At 38.1% G+C, this 21,191-nt stretch overlaps 1 protein-coding gene across 7 annotated transcripts in view; it reads right to left on the reverse strand.

Moving 5' to 3' along the window:
• LOC145994778 (uncharacterized) overlaps window positions 1–21,191 on the reverse strand; it is a 147,355-nt gene that overhangs the window by 17,690 nt on the left and 108,474 nt on the right. For 3 of the 7 annotated variants that reach the window (XM_083131039.1, XM_083131040.1, XM_083131038.1), the window contains one exon: window positions 473–2,516. The exons of the other annotated variants lie outside the window; for them this stretch is intronic. In XM_083131039.1, the coding sequence (XP_082987165.1) occupies window positions 858–2,477 (1,620 nt within the window). In that variant the 5' untranslated portion in view covers window positions 2,478–2,516 and the 3' untranslated portion in view covers window positions 473–857. Of the gene's footprint in view, window positions 1–472; window positions 2,517–21,191 lie in introns of those variants that run through there. 7 annotated transcript variants of the gene reach the window in all.

Genomic DNA, 21,191 nt, shown 5'->3' on the forward strand with positions numbered 1-21,191 from the left:
TATACCAAATATAAATAATAAAGTGCAGACTTCATTGTCCAGATTTTGTTTAAACTTACTTTGTACATGTACATTAAATCATAAGCAATACATTTTGTGCAAGAAACGTTTAATTGAAGAATATATTGAATAGCTTAGATACAAAACTTTATTTTTAAAATACATGAATTTGTACTACTTCCTTTTCTTTCACTTATATCAGAATACATACTATTACCCTTTGAGTATTCAATTTGTGTGCATTCAAGAGAAAAAACACACTTAATATCTTCTCATGTTTTCACAGGTTATTATTGAAAATCTTACGAGATTAGTTATGCATGTGCATGGAATGACACCAACCAAAACAACCAAAGTGAGACACTTTCTAGCAAGAATTCAGTTATACTTCAAGTAGGAGAGTTGATTCAAAAGTTCAGTGTATGGGCATAACATGGGGTATATGAAATAAGAAAAAGTAAAAAAACAGAGATCAATAATTACTAATTTATTTCAGAAACTAACAAAAAATATATCTTCCCTTCCTTAAGAAATATTAATGAACACTGAACATGTCATTATTTCCTGCAACAATTACTTGCACACAATACTACATTTTTGGATCAAAATAACAAAATATCATATCAGAAGGTATAACATAATTGCAAAGAAATTAATTATGTGAATCATATTACTAACCTCCAATTTTGGTTGACAAAACAATGTATAAATATTTTGTAGCATTCAAAAACAGATTTATCTTGTACATATCAAAAAACTTTACGGAAAACTCACCACACAATACACTTTCAAAATATTTAATCACACAAATTGGTTTCTTCAAATCGTCAACAGTGGGACACTGTTCTTCTTTCTTTTTAATGAATTGGATACTGACATGGAAGACTACCAACTGACCTGATGTTGCGAAAAGTGTTACAGAAAAAGGAAACATCTGGTTCTCTGGTTAGAAAGTATTCCCGTGACACCCAGAACGTTTCCAATTTTGGCAATTTTCTTATCTCGCATAATCTCTGCAAGAAATTTGTAGGTTTATCAAAAATTCGGTCCACATTGAATATTTCCAAATTTGGAGTACACTTAAATATATTTATAACAGCTTCAGCTGAAACGCTGCCACAAAAATCAATACTGGTAAGATGCTGCAAAAGCAAAGGGCTTGAGTTTGCCAAATCCTCCCTGCCCCATGTGAAGTATAATGACCGCAACTTGAGTTCATGCAGATGTGGGAATTGAGAAAAGACAGAATAGAGTCTAAATGTTGCATTAAATTTTTCATTGTGCAATGTAAGGAATTTTAAACTCTTTTTTGCTTCTGCTGATATATCATCAACAAGATCTAGTTTCTTTGAAATTAGAATTCCAGAAATACTCAGAGATTCTAGTTGTTTCAAGTAGTTGAATGTTGGCATATGTACGGTATTTCCCTTGAACTCCAAATAATTCAGTTTGGGACAAATATTGCACATCAGTTCAAATGCACTGAGTCCGTAGGAAGAGAAACAGATGTATGTTAGATTGAGAGAAGGAACATGTGTTACATTTCTCAACTGTTCACATTTCTCCAATTTACATTGCAGTCTTAAGAAGAAATCTTTCATATCCATACATCCAAAACTTTCCAAGTTTGGAACTAATTCCAATATCACGAACAATCCTTTAACTGTGATTATTCTGAGCATACCGTTATCCAGTATCAAGACCTTCAGTGTGTTACAAAGAGGACTTTTGCTTCTCACATATTCTTTCACTGATTCCCCTACTGGTACAAATTCCTCCAGTGGAAGAAACATGTTTGGAAGTCCCAACGAAATACTTTCCCATGAAGAATTTGCTGGTTGATTCTCTGACTTAACTCTTGTTATGTTCTGTGTCAACAGATGTACACCTTTGAATGTCACTTGCCTGGATCCAGAGATATCAAGTGTCTGCAACACAGTACAGTTCTCTCCCACTAGTTTCATCACTGTGTCATCGCACAATTTATGAAGAGTCAAACAGGTTAGATGTTTTGCAGACTGGAATATGCTTGTGAAGTGACTATAATTTGTTATGCTACATCTGTATGTTGACAACCAATAAGGTTTCTTTAATTCCAACAATCGTAGCTCCTTGCTGTTTTGTGCTAATAGTTTTATCACTGAACTTAAATGTTTTCTTTTGAAGCTCTTAGGTACATACATAGAAAATGTACAGGTGCATGGAGTAAGCAGCAGTTCGTGTATATAGAGATGATATGGACAGGCTGCATGACTTCCTTTTGGACACATTTGCTTGAGTTCCTGCAGCAGCACATTTCTGACAGTGGCGGGTAGTTGACAAATATATTCTCTCCATGTTTCCTTCAGTATAGAGAAACTACTTTCAAGGTCATAAAAGAAAATAATCATGCTGCATAATTTCTTATAACCTATTTCCTGTAGAGAAAGTGGCTGTCTCTCAGAACCAAATCTTCCATGGTGTGGTCTGTGTCTCATTTTGCCTGCACAAATGGTTATCAGGGCATTGACAGAAATCTGTAAGATAAAAAAGAAATACATTCAAATCTATTCATAAATTTCTTGTTTCAATGAAATACATTATACAAAGATTCATTTTCCTTAAAAAAAGAAGTTCTATCCAATGATCATTCATACGTAGTTACAAAAGGGCCGTTTTATAAAGTTGTGTGCGCTTTCCAATTAATTCTTGACACATGTTCTACATGGTGACTATTATGGCCAACGTACATTGCAATAGACAGTAGGTCAAAGTCCAGGCATTTTTAATATCTGCTCGATTGTGCAAGCATTCTTAATATCTGCTCAATTACTACCATTACGGTGAAGTACACACACACTTTAACATTTAGGGATACTTGTAAAATAACAAATTTGTTAGTTATTTTTATTTACTAGCAGACAAGGAAAGTACCACTTTTAAACATAAAGATATCCATAAATATACCTGGTCTTCTCCAGATGGTAAAACACATAATCAGATAGATCATATTCTCACTGATAAGAGAAGGCATACTAGTATAACTGACGTTTGGCCACATAGAGGTGCTGACTGTGCCAGTGACCATTATTTAGTAATTGCTAAATTAAGAGAAAGACTCGCAGTGATAAATCATAAGCAACAAAATCTAAAAGTTATAAAATTTAATACAGGAAAATTTGCTGATGAAAGAATTAAGAAAGATTACCAAATTAAACTGTGAAATAGATTTGATGTCTTGCAGGATTTAAATGATGATGAAAATATAAATGAAACCGATGTAAATAAGTATTGCGAGCACATACGTAATGCAATAGAATCAGCAGCTAAAGAAAGTATAGGATACCATAAACCAAGAAAAAGTAAGCCATGGTTTGATAATAATGAATGTCATAATCTAATAGAAATAAGAAATCAGGCTAGACTTAGGTGGTTAAATAACTCTGACGATACAAATCTAAGCAATTATAATAGAATAAAGCGAGAAGTTAACCGCACGTTTAGAGTAATTTAGAAAGGGGTGGCAACCTAAAGTAAACTTGATAAAAGATAAAGACAGTGATTTTCTAGCTGACCCCAAGAGATATTCTAAATAGATGGAAGAACTACTTTAATGACCTTCTAATGTTCATGTAGGAGATAAATCAGAAGTAAATGAAGTACACACAGCAGAACCTTTAGTTCCAGAACCTAACTTGACTGAAGTTAAAGATGCTATTAAAAAGGCTAAAGAATATCAAAGCACCTGGCATTGATTTAATACCAGCTGAGTTAATTAAATATGGTGGAAATTCGTTAATATGTCAAATTCATAAATTAGTTTGTTTAATATGGAATAGGGATGGGACCGATTAATCGGTACTCTATCGGTATCGGCCGATATAGGCATATCGGTGTATCGGTTTATCGGTAAAATTACCGATTATTTTTCCGATCCGATATATCGATAAATATCTGATAGTTTAGTGCAAAATTCTGTCATTTTGGTGTAATTTTTATGGATAATCTCCATGCCCTACTTTTTAAAAAAGTAAATGTCTAAATATGCAATTTCTCTTGCACTGCAGTCACTTTGAAACACACATTTTTTAAGGAGGTCAATGAACCTTTCAGGTACTTCTAGGACCATTTCTAATTTTATATCGGATCAGTAGAATATTGGTTATCGGTATCGGTAAATTTTATATCGGTACTTTATCGGTATCAGCAAAAATTTCATATCGTCCCATCCCTAATATGGAATAAAGAAGAAATCCCTCAACAGTGGAAAACATCCATAATTACCATGGAATTTCTCTACTTTCAACAACATAAAATATTATCTAACATTCTTTTAACAAGACTAACCCCATATGCTAATGAAATTATAGGTGATCATCAATGTGGATTTAAACGTAACAGATCAACTACAGATCAAATTTTTCACATCAGACAGACACTTGAAAAATAAGTGGGAATATAATCAAAATGTCCATCAGCTATTCATTGATTTCAAAAAAGCATATGATTCGGTCAAAAGAGAAATTATATAATATATTAGTCGAGTTTGGAAAACCTAAGAAGCTTGTTAGTATGATAAAAGTATGTACCAGTGAAACAGAAAGTAAAATTCGTGTGGGTATTAATGTGTCTGGCAAATTTACAATTCATGATGGGTTAAAACAGGGAGATGCATTATCTCCATTGCTCTTTAATTTTGCCTTAGAATATGTTGTTAGGAAGGTAAAAGAAACTAAAGAAGGACTAAAATTAAATGGTGTGACTCAGTTGTTAGCATATGCAGATGATGTAGACTTATTAGGGGATAATATAAATACAATTAAGAATAATGCTAAAATATTTTTCAAAACTGCTAAAGATAGGTTTGGAAGTTAACAAAGAGAAAACTAAATATATGCTTACAGGCCAAAACCAAGTGTTAGGTAATAATCAAAATCTAATTATTGGTAACAACTCGTTTGAACCAGTTTCGAAATTCAAATACTTAGGAGTAATATTAACAAATGAAAATTATATTAAAGAGGAAATAAAAAGTAGGCTTAATTCAGGAAATGCATGTTACTTCTCTCTTCATAAACTTTTGTCTTCTCGTTTAATATCTAAGAAACTAAAAGTTAAAATATACAAAACAGTAATTTTGCCTGTAGTATTATATGGGTGTGAAACTTGGTCCCTTACATTGAAAGAGGAACATAAATTGAGAGTATTTGAAAATAAGACCATTAGGAAAATATTTGGACCTAAAAAGGATGAGGAGACAGGAGAGTGGAGAAGGTTACATAATTTAGAACTACATAATTTGTATTCATGTCCAGATATTATTAGAATAATTAAATCAAGAAGACTTGGGTGGGCAGGCCATGTGGCACGAATAGGAGAAGAAAGAAGAGTTTACAGGATTCTTGTTGGGAAACCTGATGGTAAGAGACCTGTAGGAAGGGCAAGAGGAAGATTGAGGAATAACGTTGAGATGGACCTAAAGGAAATCGCTAGAGATGGAAAAGAGTCTATATATCTTGCTCAAGATAGGGACAGATGGAAGGCCTGTATTGTTGCAGCCATGAACCTTCGGGTTTAAGAAGGCTAGAGAGTGAGTTAGTTAGGAGACAAGGAAAATACAGTATTCTGTATTCACACTGCAAAAATAGCTCCTTATGGTCTCATTCATTCAGTACTACAACTCTGGACTATAACAATATTAATGCAAATCTTTTACCGATCAATGGCAATCAGAAACAAAAGCTTTTTATGACTATACTGCAATGATTTTTTTTCTTCCTAATGCAAACATCGATGAGTACAGAATTGGTTCGAAGAGGAAAGAAACAAGAAAAATAAATTTGAATTGATGCAGTACAAAAAAAAAAAATCTCTTGCTATCTTTCTACATTTTCCATACTATGAATTTCTTAGAAGTGGAACAGCAACTGCAATATAATAATTACTCCCCACTCAATCAGATTCAGCACAGTCTTAACATAAACTATACAAGCTACGAGTATAAACAATAGAATCAAATACAGGTTTTAAGATGGAACTGACAAAATACTCATTATACTACAGATGTACTTAAATTTATGAATTTGCAAGAAAAAAGTCATCAAGAACAATGAAGAAGAATATTCAGGTGTTTTTATACATGCACACTAAAAGAAAAGAAAACTTTTTGTCTGACGTTAGTATAATTTAATTTAATTCAATTTTTTTTTTGCCACAAAAGTTCCCAAGTTCGAGTCCTAGTCTGGGCATGGGTATTCTCTGAGAGTGTACCATCAAAATTTTATCTACCAGATTTCCACCTTCTTATTTTATCCACAGTAACATGATTAGCTAAAAATGACAGAAAAATGATGTAAAAGAACAATACACATAATTTAGACATTTTTAGATGTTCTGAAAGTGCTATTATGCAGGAACAGTCACTACACTATACCTTGTATTGCAATGGATAGTTTGTTTTTATTTTTTGTTTTGTATTTATATTTTACTTTGACACTTAGAAGGGCAATATTACATAATTGGATTGATTTGTTGTTTTAAGTCCACTTTATGCACAGTAAGGCTAATCGGGACTGGACCTAAAGCTTAAAGTGGGATCCGAACCACTATGTGCCTCCACCGGGAATCGAACCCGGGACCCTTGATTACAAGGCGACAACGCTACCACTGCGCCATTGGGGAGGCCACAATATTACATAAATACAGTGCATATTTGATAATGATTTTAAATTTTACTTTGTACATTTATGTATGTAAATGTAATGTGAAAGTATATACCCAGTGTATTTCTATGTAAGATTGTAATATGTATATCACATACCTACAATGTCACGTTCTATACTGCGCTGATAGAAATATCTATTGTACTGTAGTCAACAGAATGAAAAATGCAATACCCTATGTTTAACTTGTTTCCAGAATTGCAAACACCATAACACCACAGTTGCAAGTTGTCTTAAGTGTGCTCAGTGCACAAGGAAGTAAGTTCTATCCATGGGCTTGTACAACAGAGCACTCCTCAGTTTCTGCCAGTCTTCCACCTTCCTACTTTATCCTATTACACTTTTTACATTTTAACCAGAAAAGCGTGATGAAGTTCTAGTAAATGGGATTTGAACGTTGTGTATTGGAAACACAACCACCTGTAAATACTTTTTAATTATTTTTTTTTGTTGTTGTTGTTGTTGAATCTAATGATTTTATTGCAAAGTTACTTACCTTACCATTACTAGAAAACACACAGTAATTAAAATGTATAAACAATTTGACACAATAATTCCTTGCTTCCTATCATGAAGTAGTACCCATGGATAAATTTATTGCCAGCATTAGATGATATTCAGTGGTAACATTAAGTTCACTCTGGGCCTACTGTTGAATTTATCACTTTCTTAATTTACATAACTCTTCTGTCACTTCTTGCTCGAGCTGAGCCGATATCACTTTGAACTGATACCGATGGCCTCATCTATACCGATGCCGATACTTGTAAATTTCGATTTTAAAATAATAAAAGGCTAGTTACCAAGTCATACTAACTCGTCACATCATTACATTCCTTTAATGACATTAAATAACTCCCAAATTATTCTCATGTAGCATTATAATACTTTGAGACGAAATGTGCACAGTGTGTAGAGGAGAGGTTCAGAAGGAAATGATTAGGTGTTCAAGGCCGTCATGCATCATGTGTACCTGCCACGCCATCTGGTAAGTGGTACCTGTAGCAGGTCAGATAGGTGCAGAAGAGCAGTGAAAGTGCATGGTCGTGAGTGTAGTGTATTAAAATCGGTCAGCAATGCCACGTCGTCGAATACGGCAGCAATTCCAGCAGGTTTCCCAGTTCGATCGCAGCCGAATTTTTGCATACCGTGAATGTGGATTATCCTACCGTGAGATCGTGTAGGACGGAATGCATCCACAGTGATCCGTGTATGGAACCAGTGGGTCCAGGAAGGCACTGTAGAGCGACGTAGAGGTTCACAACGTCCGCGTCAGACGACGGAACGAGAGGACAGACGTCTGATACGCATGGCCCTTACAGACAGAACAGCCACGTCAACGAGGATTGCGCATGAAGTACGGGATGTTTTATAACGTCCAGTGTCCCCACGAACCGTGCTTCGTCGTTTGGCGAACCGGGGAATTTTTTCCCGGCGCCCACTGTTACGATAGAGCATAGGCGTTTGCATCTGAGATGGTGCCAAGACCGTCGTGCATGGATGGCGGAGTGGAATGCTGTAGTGTTCTCTGATGAATCCCGCTTCTGTATACAACATCATGATGGACGTACACCCATGTGGCGGCACCGTGGCACTAGGCTTCATGACACCTGCATCATGCATCATCACACAGGGCCTTCATTGGGTATCATGGTATGGGGTGCCATCGCCATACGTGTTCGTTTGCATCTCGTATGCATTCAAGGGACATTGAACAGCCAACGGTACATCACACAGGTTCTCACCCCTGTTGCTGTCCCATTAATCCATGCACTGCATAATGCCACTTTTCAACAGGATAACGCGTGCCCCCATGTTGCAAGGAATGTCCTCGCATTTATGGAAGCTAACCACGTGCCCCTGCTTCCTTGGCCAGCACGTTCACCGGATATGTCGCCAATTGAACATGTCTGGTCCATGGTGGGTCGCCGGCTGGCCCAACTCAGGTTTCCGGAACGTAATGTTGAAGACCTCTGGCACCGTGTGGAAGCCGCTTGGGACGCCATACCGCAAGCAGACATCGATAGACTCATTCTGTCCATGCCTCGCCGAGTTGCAGCAGTTATTGCCGCCCGTGGAGGCTGTACACGCTACTAGCTCCTTGGGGTTATGCAACCTTGTTCTACGTGTCACATGTCACACCACCGAGCTCTAACTGTAATAATTTTCTTATCTTATTATGACCTACATACAGTGACGTGCACTGAGGAGTAGCTAGTCTAGCAGAGATAGATCAATCAATCTCACATCTCGAATTATATTCAAATCACAATATTTATTGTCTTGTTAAAGCCACCACAGCTCATACGCAACACTTTCTTTTCCACGGACTTCTCGTCCATCGGTGTTCTCCGCGGGCAAAGCAGGCTGGATACCCTAGCTCGCTCTTCTTCAGCCAGGCCAGTTTCCAGGTAGAAACGGCCGGCCCAAGGAAAAGGAAGATTTCTACCTCTAGTTCCCTTGCCCCCACACCCCCCGCTGCAATGGTTGAAAGCCCAGGCTTTCAGGTCTCCCAGTCTATCTCCTATAGGACAGATAGGGGATTGGTTTCTCATAATTTTTTTGTAAATCCTCTAAAGAACACAGGGTAAAATTTTCTGCAGTACTTATGTTCTCTGTATTTACACAACCTTTTACACGTTGTACAATATGTGTGTATGTATAATATGGGATGTAGTTTTATTATTTATAAAATAGGAACGTGTTATGTGCAGACAATAATGTTATGCTTTCTTTCTTTTTTTCTTTTTCAAATATGGAATATATAATGATTAAATTACAAATATGTGCTCAGGCTCTCTCTGACTCTCGTTTTAGTAGTGTTTTATTTAAATATACTAATATATTGGCCTGTAACAGTCATAAATACGGCTGTATTTATTTGGGCAAGAGAACGCGTGTTCATATTGTTGTTGGTTTGGTTTATTTTACTTCGCTTTTCTGCCACATTTGGTTATCGCGAAAATGAGGATTGAGTGCTGATATGATGAAATTGGTGAAGGGACCTCATATGAACAATCCAGGCCAGGATTCGAACCCGTGATGAGTGCGCATTCTTGTCCTATGTGTTGCAGTGAATAATGAAATAATTTGGAATGAAAAATGTATCTCAGAACTCAAAAAGTCAAATGAATATCATTGAAGAAACTACAAAAAAGTGTGTTGTGTTTTGTTTCCTGTCACCAAATCAACCAAGCGCGGGGGAGTGGTTATCACAGCGCGCTACGACACCAGGCGTTCCGGGTTCGAACCCCGACCCTGGCATGGGTGTTCCCTGTGCTCGTCCCTTAATCAGTTTCATCGTATCATCTTCACAATTAACCAAATGTGACAAAAAAGCGACGCTAAGTAACAAAAATGAAATCAAATCATTGATTGATTGCTCAAATTGGTTTATTTTACTTCGCTTTTCCGCCACCTTTGGCACAACAAAATAGATGAAGGAACACACACAAAGAACACAAATGGCCAATCCGAGATTCGAACCCAGGATCTCTGGCTTAGAGTCAAATCAAATAGTTTTTTATTTTCGAATGTGGGTGGGGGTTACATGTACTTTTTTCTAGTACTCATTCATAATTTTGCAATCTTTTCCTGTTATTGACATTCTTCTTTTTTGAAGGAATACTGGCCCTAAAGGGAGGAGGGGTGTGACTCACACCAACCCCCCCCCTTGAGCACGCCACTGACTGCTACCCCAAGTGTCGATGTCACCGCACGTCACTGCCTACATATTTGCCACTATCTCATTTCCTTCTGGGTGTTGCAATTTTAATAAAAGCAGTGTACTGTAAAATTTTGTTTCCTGCTCGGGCAAAAATGTAGCAGAAACTGTTGGGATGTTGCACCCAGCTTACAAGGACAGCGCTATGGGGAAAACTCAAGTGTACAAGGGTCACTATTTATATTTTGAGCCTAACAATGAAAAAACAGGAATTTGGCATTGAAAACTGCTTTATTGTTTTTCGAAGTATTCTCCTTTATGGTCAATACACTTTTGCATTCGTTCGAACCATTTGTCAAAGCAGTTTTTCCAATGTTCTTGAGACACCTCCGTAATATGGTTTTTGAACACATCAACGGCATCTTCCGCCGACGAAAATTGTTGTCCACGCAATTTATTCTTGACATTCGGGAACAAGAAGAAGTCATTGGGTGTAAAAATCAGGACTGTACGGCGGATGACCCATCAATTCGATTTTTTGACTGTTCATTAAATCGGTTGTTAGACGAGATGTGTGACAGCTGGCATTGTCTTGATGAAGAATGATCCGACGGCGTTTGTTTGTTTTCCGTATTTGACCGAACACCTCTGGCAAACAAATTGTTGTGTACCATTCAGAGTTGACCGTTCTACGTTCCTCTAAAGGCACAGTTGCCACGTGACCAGTTTTCCAGAAAAAACAGGCGACCATTTGTTTCGATGTGCTTCGAGCACGAACAACTTTTGTTGAATTGGGTTCATCTTGAAACACCCATACAGTCGACTGCTGTTTACGTTCCGGCTCATATGCATATATTCATGATTCGTCACCTGTTACAATCTTATATAATTCTTTTGAAGCACCGCGATTGTATTTATTGAGCATTTGTTTGCACCAATTGACACGAGCATCTTTTTTTGAGTTTTTGTCAAATTGTGTGGGATCCAACAAGAACATACCTTTCTCACAGCTAAATGATCATGTAATATTTTATATATGCTGGTGGAACTAATGCCTATGGTTGCCTCAATCTCACAGTATGTCACATGACGATCTTGCAGTATTAGGTTTTGTACAGCATCAATGTTTTCTTGAACAACAACTGATTTTGGACGACCTTCGCGAATCTCGTCGGTGAGCGAATGGCGGTCACGATTAAATTTGTTAATCCAGCGTTTCACAGTGGCAAAGGATGGGGCTTCATCGCCAAATGTGGAAGTAAGTTGATCGATGCACTCTTGTCTTGATAATCCACATCGAAAATCGTAAAAAATCATTGCACGAAAATGTTCACGAGTTAATTCCATTTTATTGTTGTCGCGCAATCTCCAAGACAACATAAACAACACAAATCAAGTTATTGACAAAACATTTGAAGTACGTGATGGTCAATAATGCCAGATGATTCCATGCAAACGTCAAATCACACCTAACTTCAATCAGTGTTGCCAAGGCTCAAAATATAAATAGTGGCCCTCGTACGAGTGGTTTTCTTGCTTCAAAAAAGGTGACATGTCGATTGATGACAAACCTCGTTCTCGACGTCCGTCAACTTCCAGAACGAACAAAAATGTCGACAAAATTTGTGAACTTATGCTCGAAGACCGACGACAGACCATTGAAAAGCTGAGGACGTTATCTGGACTATCTTGGAGAAGATTTGGGAATGAGAAGGGTCGCTGTGAAATTTGTGCCACCACAACAATGCAGCCATCTCAGTGCACAAGTTTTTGGCAAAAAAAAGCATGACTCTCTTGCCCCACACCCCTTACTCACCTGACCTCCTCCGTGCAACTTTTTTTGTTTCCCCGAATGAAGAGGGACATGAAGGGACAGCAATTTGACAACATAGAAGAGGTGAAGAAAAAAATGAGGAAGGAGATGTCAGCCATCACAACAGATGATTTTGAAAAATGTTTCCAAGAATGGAATCACAGATTGGACAAATGTATTAAGTGTCATGGAGAGTACTTTGAAGGTGATAATGTTGTTTTGTGTATTAAAAAAAAAAAAACATGGCTTTAAAAAAAAACGGTTTCTTTTGGGTACACCCTTGTATGGTATCATCGGGACAGTACGACCTTACTTTTATGATACCATATGGTATCATCGGGCCAGTAAAGGTTAAGGTGTGAGAGTTTACATTTTCCATTTCACATACTCAGACTAGAAATACATCTACAAATACAAGTCACAAATGTTATGGGGTTTAGTAATCTACAAAAACTTGTTAATTGTATGAGAATTTAAAATTTACCTAATCAACTTCAAGATATTTTATCTTGCAATAATCTTCCGTCTATCAGATACAATTGTAGATGGTTCTGAAAAGAACATTAACAAAGCAAACTCTTTTATTTTCCATGGAGCTTTTTTCTTTTCCTTCCTTGATAAAAATAAAAACTCAACCATAAATAACTTGCCTATGGGCATTAATAAATATGTAAAAATTCAATGGAATTGGGATTTTAAAAAGTTGAAATTTTTCATGTCTATGGAGAAATATTCAAGCAGAATTCACACATAATTCCCAGCGAGTACCACTCTGTGTATGTGAAATGGTATGTATACACAAATGTGATACGTTCTAATGCACAATTATTTAGACGCGTCGTATTATTATACTATTAATATTAACTTAATAATACTCAGCGGTGAACGATGAGACTCGGTGAAGTACACAGACTCCTCTCAGGTACAGGGATAGTGTTAGGCAAAGACAATATTCACAGCACAGAGAAATAAAACCACATTACTGCCGTATGTATAAACTGAAAAGTTTTATTCTTTATTTATTGCAATTATAATGCAACTATACTTGAGACGAAGGCGAAGATTTCGCTTTGTCGATGAATTGACTCAATTAAAACGCATAAAACTCAATGCGTGGCTATCGGCAAGCCTATGATCACATAGACCTAGCTTGCGCCCCGAACTACCACACCAAGAGATATGCAATGATAACTGAACCAATATTTGCTCTTTAGCCTTTTATTTCCAAATTAATCTTTAGGCTAACTTTATTATTTGACGTAGAATGGTTGCAGTATTATGCATATCATCAATGCATGGCTATCGGCGTACCTATGTTCACATAGGCCTAGCTTGCACCCCGAACTACCATACCAAGATGTATGTACAACACCGAGGAGTTCTTTTTAAGTTTAAAAGCTTCGTCGATCCGTGGCGAAAAAGTGTGATGATCCTTACGCGACATCCTCGCTTTTATACTATTTTCGAGAACACATATTAAAGTACAGATGAATCATTCACTATCTACAAAAGGATACTATCAACAAAACTGACATCTATACATCTTTAGAAATACAAATTCGTATAGTGCACTCTTGCAAACAAAGATACATTAAATTACCTATAATGTAGCATAAATACAATAAACGATAAACAAAAGATATATATTACAAACAAGGTGCATTATTACATATAATAACAAAGAAATTACGCTTTCGTTTACAAAAATAAATACATTAGTGACATATCTTCTACTGGTGACGTCACATAAAAATGTGGATCATATCATCTGCCCCTTCCTTTCGGAAACTAAGTTTCAGGAAGGAAGTTATCTACCTGGAGGAAACTTAGTTTTAAAGTACAAATTCTTTCTTTTTATCCTCCGAAAAGCGCACCAGTTTTAGGTTATCCAAGTTAACCTTACCATATAATTCTTTAGTCCTTGGAATTAGCAATGTCACAACATTATTTTCCACTTTGTCCACTTGATAAGGTCCTATCCACAACATAAATAACTTTTGAATGGTCCTATCTAATGAGGAGCTTAAGGAATGGTTTTTAACCATCACGAAGTCTCCAACTGTCACTGTCTTGGCGTTTCCCTTCTGTTTTAAATCCTTCGACAGCTTCTTCTTCTCCCTGACTTGGGCTAAGAATAATTTGGACTTCCAATCCGGTTGGGCTTCTTCCCGTTCGGGCCAATTGAAATGGGTTAGGATCTCTCTGGGTATGGGATGGTTGAAGAATAGTTCAGCAGGTGAATATACAGTAGTCTCAGAAATGGAATAATTAATTAACCAAACAACTTTTGATATGTATCGAGACCAAGTCTGATGTTCTCGACAACAAAATAAACGAAGTAATCTGACTATCTCTTGATTTGCTCGTTCTACCATATTCCCCTTTGGATTGTAAGCTGTTGTGCAAACATGATGGATACCACGGCTTTTGGTAAATTCCTTCCACTGCTTAGAGGTAAACTGAGCTCCTCTATCGCTTAGGGTAAACGTAACGTTTGGATAGTGAGCAAAATATCCTCTCTGAAGCGTGTTTATAATTTCTGTGGTGCTGGCAGTCCGTAAAGCATATGCGGAGACAAAACGTGTACCCACATCAATACGGCTCAAGATGTACTGGTATCCATTAGACCGAGGAAGCTTCCCAATCAAGTCCAGAGAAAGCATCTCATGAGGTTGCTTGGGACTGATATGAAGGGTCTCCTTGAGTATCCCTAATTTGTCTGGTTTACTCTGGGCACAAATTTCACAATCTCGGATGTACTGTATCACGTCATCCTTCATGCCTTTCCAGAAGTATCGTACTGCAAGTCGCTTCAATGTCTTGGATACTCCAAAATGTCCAGCTTCATCATGAATTACTTTCAAGAGAGGTTGCTTCATTACCACCGGAACACACAATTTCCAAAGGGACTGATTGTCTGATCCTCTCTTAAATAAAATTCCTTCTTGAATGCAATAGGAAGGATGCAATCTGAGGTTAGGTTCCTGAGAATTTAGAGATTGGAGTAAATTTTTGCAGAATTCATCTTCAGATTGTGCCTCTCTCCACTTGTCGACGTCATCTATTTCTCCTCTTTCGGCCCACAGGTAGTTTATTCTGAATGTCTGCTGACTATTTTCAGGATGAATCTGGGGTATATCATCAGCAGGATACCGAGATAAAATATCTGCCAGATCGTTTTGGCGACCAGAGACGTATACTATTTTATACTGGTACTGTTGGAGTTTTAGAGACCAGCGAGTCAAACGACTGTTCCAGTTACGGGCGTCTTGTAACCATACCAACCCTTTATGATCACTGTAGATAGTGAAGGGCCTACCTTTCAAATAAACAGCATACTTCTCAACTCCAAAGATGATGGCCAAACATTCTAACTCATGGATGGAGTAATGGCGTTCGTTCTCCTTCAGTTTTCGGCTTGCATACTGAATGACCTTTCTCTCTTCACCATCCATTTGGAAAAGAATACTACTCAATCCTTTCCCAGAAGCATCGCATTGGATACAGAATTCTTGTTCAAAATCAGGCTGTGCTAATTCAGCATCTCTTACAAGTTCATTCTTCAGTAGCTGGAAACTTTGTTCTTCCTCGTCTCCCCAAATCCAACGTTGATTTTTACCTAACAGCGTGGTGAGCGGTTCAGATTTAGCTGCAAAATTTTCAATGAACTTCCGCCTCCAGTTGGCGAGGCCAAGAAATTTCCGAACATCCTTTCTAGTTTTAGGTTTAGGAAATAACTTAATGGCTGAATTTTTGTCTGGTTGGATTTTGATCGCATCTCCAGAAACAATGTGACCCAAGTAGGTAATTTCCTTTTTGACAAATTCACATTTTCGCAGCTTTACAGTCATCCCCACTTCTTGGAGTCGCTGCAACACTTCGTCCAGATGTTCGAGATGCTTGGAGAGTTCTTTGTCGAAAATCAGCAAGTCATCCATATATTGAGTTAGATACTCTTCGGTTTCAGGACCAAATACAGCATGCATGGCAGCTATGAAAATTGACACAGCACTAGAGATACCAAAAGGCATTCGAGCAAACATCCACTGACGTCCTTTATAGGAGAAGGCAGTACATGGTTGGCAGTCAGTTTTTACAGGGATCTGTAAATATCCAGAAGCCAGATCCAGATTTGTAAAATAACGAGCACCTTTAAATTTTTGTAAGGCATCCGAAATGGGCTCAACTGAATTTCGTGGAACACGTACAATTTTATTCAAATTTCTGAAGTCAATGCATGGGTGTACTGTACCGTCAGGCTTGTCGACTACAATTAAAGGGTTCAAGTAAGGGGAATTACAAGGAATTATAACACCCCATTGTCTCCACTTCTCTAATTCTTCCTCCAGGAGTTTCCTTTTTGCTATTGGTATGGGATATGGAGATCGATACACAGGTTCTGTGGTGGTGAGTTCAATCTCACACTGGAAGTTTTTAATAGTACCTGGTCTCTCGGAAAATACATCTCTATGCTTCAATAAGACGTCTTTCAATTGGCTTCTACCCCTTTCGCATAAAATCTCATTCGCATTGACCTTCTGCAGAATGTCGTCAGGACTAGCCGTCCACTGATCGACATGGGAATCTTCACGGACATTTCTTACATACGTCCCTTTCGAAGATCCATTATTCACGAGGTCCTGCTCTACCGGAACTCCGTCTACGGTGAGGGATAACTTCTCGCGCTGTAGGTCAATTCCTGCTTCATATTTCCTGAGGAATGGGTAGCCCAAAATAAAGTCAGCTTCGAGACCCTTCAAGACAAACATGTCCTCCAATAAATTTCTTCCAGCAATCTCCAGATATACTTGTCTACATCCTACAACTCTAGTTTTGTTTCTCCCAGTGAAATCAGTCAGCCTAACATCTGGACATGTTTGTAACTGTAGTGATGGCAGCTTCTCTTTAATCTTCTTCCAAATGGCGTAGCTCATGAGATTACATTCGCTGCCAGTGTCCAGAACACAAATAAAATCGACGCCGGTTACAGTTGCTTTAATTAACGGAGCCCTGGGTAAATTTTCCTTTCTAACTGCCTGTTGTAGTGCTCTATCTAAGCTTTGTTCTCCCTCATTCAGAGTCAGCACAACAAAAAGATGATTATCTTCACTATTTATATCGCTGTCATCGGTTCCCAGAGAAGTCCAAGATTTTAGCCCAACCGTGATCGGGAACGAAGAATTCACGTTGGGCGACTGGCTAAATCCGACTGCATACCATTCGGATTAGCACTAGTCGATGGTGCCCAACAAAAGTCTCTGGTTATGTCGACGCTTTGACGTTGCTCGTTCGTCAAACGTGAAGCAGAAGGTTCAAACGGAGGCGCCGTCGCTCTGAAATTACTGGGTTCAGAGGCATTACGTGAAGAGTCACGGGAATGGTCCTCTGGATCAGATCTGGAACGACGCGGCCCACGTGCGTAGTTGTTCCTGCCATCCCTTCTAGGAGGATTACGTCGTCTGTTGTAATTGGAATATCCATTCCTCTGGTTCTGCATAACTTGTCTGACTCTGGGTTGTTGGTTTCCAATTCTATTTTGTCTGGGAGCATTTCCCTGGCCTGCACCTTCCCTATTCCACACAGGCTTCCAACTGTCCTGCTCTTCAAGCACCTCAAACCTTTTCAGAAAGTCGGCTAGCTGCCGTACAGTTTGAGGAGAATTAGCTAGACTCAGACTGCGAGCTCTATATGGAAGCTGGGAGATGATTAAATTCACAATCTCAGGTTCTATGTAATGGGCAGACAGATTGCGGTAGGCTGAGTAAATAGACCAGGCATATTCCTCCATGCTCATACCGGACTGCCTTAAGTATCGGCGAGATCTCACTGCTGTCAGCTGCCTCTCTTTGGCCTCTTCTGAAGCATATTGTTTGCGAAAACTACGGCAGAAATCAGAATAGGACTTGAACTCTAACTGGTTTGCTCGAAACCAATGCTCAGCCTGGCCCTTGAAAAGCCGAGGAATAATTTCCAATCGGTATTCGTATGGAATCTGCATTAAATCAAAATTGATATTAAGTTCTTTTAAGTATTGCTCAGCATTCTGGGCTTCCAGGTCTCCCTTAAACTTCGACAAGGAATTAAGGTCTGCCATCCTTGGAGTTCCAGTCATTGCTGATCGCTGAGTTGTTGGCGGCGACTCATCTGGCCCGCTCCTTGAATTTCCATGCCTTCGTGTTCGCTTCCTGATTTTTGCTTGATACTGAGTGTCAGAGCTGGTGCTGGAAGAGGAGGAACTGCGATCTTTCTTCCTTTCTAGACGTTTCCTCTGTCCTTTCTTCATAAAGACTGTGCCGGGCCCTGCGAGATTCACGCTCTCTGTAACCTCTGTCATCGCCCGAAAGACTAAAGGTAGGTGGAACAGCAGACGACACTTCATTAGCTCTTGAATCAGCAGTAACTCGTGGGCGACAGACTTGTTTGTCTTCTCTAGTTCTCTGTCCACCGGCTCTGTCCATCGCTTCATTTAGTTCAATGTTCATGGTTGGCAACGCTGCACACTCAGCAACTGCAGACGGATGACCAGCTGTTCGAGATCCAGTTTCTGTTTCCGTTTGGCAGGTAACGTGCATGGTCTCTAACTGATTCGTAAGTTGTTCTACTTGAGTTTTTATTTCCTCAACGTCCTTGCTTCTTTGAGACACAATTACTGAAATCTGACTAATATTTTCTTGGACCTCAGCCCGGAACTGTATTTTGTCAGTCTCGGCCTCGGCCAATATCTGTTCCATCGTCAGCTGTTTTTCAATAATCTTATTGCACTCCTCAGTGAATCTCGAATTAATATCCTCTACATCGATGCGAACACTTTCCGTGGCTTTATTAACATCGGCTGCCAAGCTACGCCGGAACTCATCAAAGTCCATCTCTCTAGCCTGCTGAATTTCTTCAGAGAATCGGACCCTAGTATTCTCGTTCTCAGACTTTAGTTGTTGTATTTCACAGGCCATCTCGCCTATTTCAGCTCTTAAAGCTTTCATAGATTCATCGTGCTGCTTACCGATATCATCCTTTAGCAACGCACATTCTCTGAGGATATCTTCCTTCAATATGTCAGATTGTCTACAGATATCAGCCTTCAGTGTTTCAGACTGTTTGCAGATATCAGCTTTCAGTGCTTCAGACTGTTTACACATATCAGCCTGCAATGTTTCAGACTGTTTGCAGATATCAGCTTTCAAGCTGGTAATGGAATCAGCTTGCTGTTTAATATCAGCCTGCAGTGTTTCAGACTGTTTGCAGATATCAGCTTTCAAGCTGGTAATGGAATCAGCTTGCTGTTTAATATCAGCCTGCAGTGTTTCAGACTGTTTGCTAATATCAGCCTGTAATGTTTCCATACTTTCAACTTGCTGCTTGCTAATTCCTTCAATCATGGTTTTTAAAGCTTCAAACATATTTAATGGATCAGATGTAATAGTTGTAGAAAATGATTCACATTCTTTACAAACGAAATCGGTAGCTTCGTGGCTTTCAGATCGAACATCTAAGCCACAACATTCATAATGTAGAAGCTTTGTACATTTCTTGCACACAAATGTGGTTTTATCTTTATCAATGTTCCGACAACAATCGGGAACATTAAGCTCTGAATTTGAAGCAAGATTTTTATTTGCGCTACGCAAATGTTTTCTTTCCATTTCGAACGAAGTAGTTCTGTGCTTTTCTACAAATATAAAAGTTTAGTGCTCTTGCACAATGAATCTCAACTTTAAACAATTGTCTTGCCCTTGTACACTACAAAATCGAGCCAACACGTTGAGCTGCCACTTGATACGTTCTAATGCACAATTATTTAGACGCGTCGTATTATTATACTATTAATATTAACTTAATAATACTCAGCGGTGAACGATGAAACTCTGTGAAGTACACAGACTCCTCTCAGGTACAGGGATAGTGTTAGGCAAAGACAATATTCACAGCACAGAGAAATAAAACCACATTACTGCCGTATGTATAAACTGAAAAGTTTTATTCTTTATTTATTGCAATTATAATGCAACTATACTTGAGACGAAGGCGAAGATTTCGCTTTGTCGATGAATTGACTCAATTAAAACGCATAAAACTCAATGCGTGGCTATCGGCAAGCCTATGATCACATAGACCTCGCTTGCGCCCCGAACTACCACACCAAGAGATATGCAATGATAACTGAGCCAATATTTGCTCTTTAGCCTTTTATTTCCAAATTAATCTTTAGGCTAACTTTATTATTTGACGTAGAATGGTTGCAGTATTGTGCATATCATCAATGCATGGCTATCGGCGTACCTATGTTCACATAGGCCTAGCTTGCGCCCCGAACTACCATACCAAGATGTATGCACAACACCGAGGAGTTCTTTTTAAGTTTAAAAGCTTCGTCGATCCGTGGCGAAAAAGTGTGATGATCCTTACGCGACATCCTCGCTTTTATACTATTTTCGAGAACACATATTAAAGTACAGATGAATCATTCACTATCTACAAAAGGATACTATCAACAAAACTGACATCTATACATCTTTAGAAATACAAATTCGTATAGTGCACTCTTGCAAACAAAGATACATTAAATTACCTATAATGTAGCATAAATACAATAAACGATAAACAAAAGATATATATTACAAACAAGGTGCATTATTACATATAATAACAAAGAAATTACACTTTCGTTTACAAAAATAAATACATTAGTGACATATCTTCTACTGGTCACATCACATAAAAATGTGGATCATATCAAATGTACAGATCGAAAGCATTCATCGACCTCTTCAGCAAATTATTTGAAAACATACTTAGTTAATCAATTGCAGCAATAATAGTTTACAAACATTGATTTATGAGGAAAAAATCGAGTGTTCTTCCGATTCTTTTTTAATTTACAAAATACATGGAAGACAAAATAAGTTGATGTTCCATATCTTGTGTGCATACACCTTATGTACACCCAAGACCTGTTGTAAAGGTCAAAAGGATATTAAAATAAACACTAACGTTTATAGCTAAGGTCATGTCATAT

Source organism: Lepisma saccharinum, chromosome 11, assembly GCF_977018435.1.
Source record: "Lepisma saccharinum chromosome 11, izLepSacc3.1, whole genome shotgun sequence".
NCBI lineage: Eukaryota > Metazoa > Arthropoda > Insecta > Zygentoma > Lepismatidae > Lepisma > Lepisma saccharinum.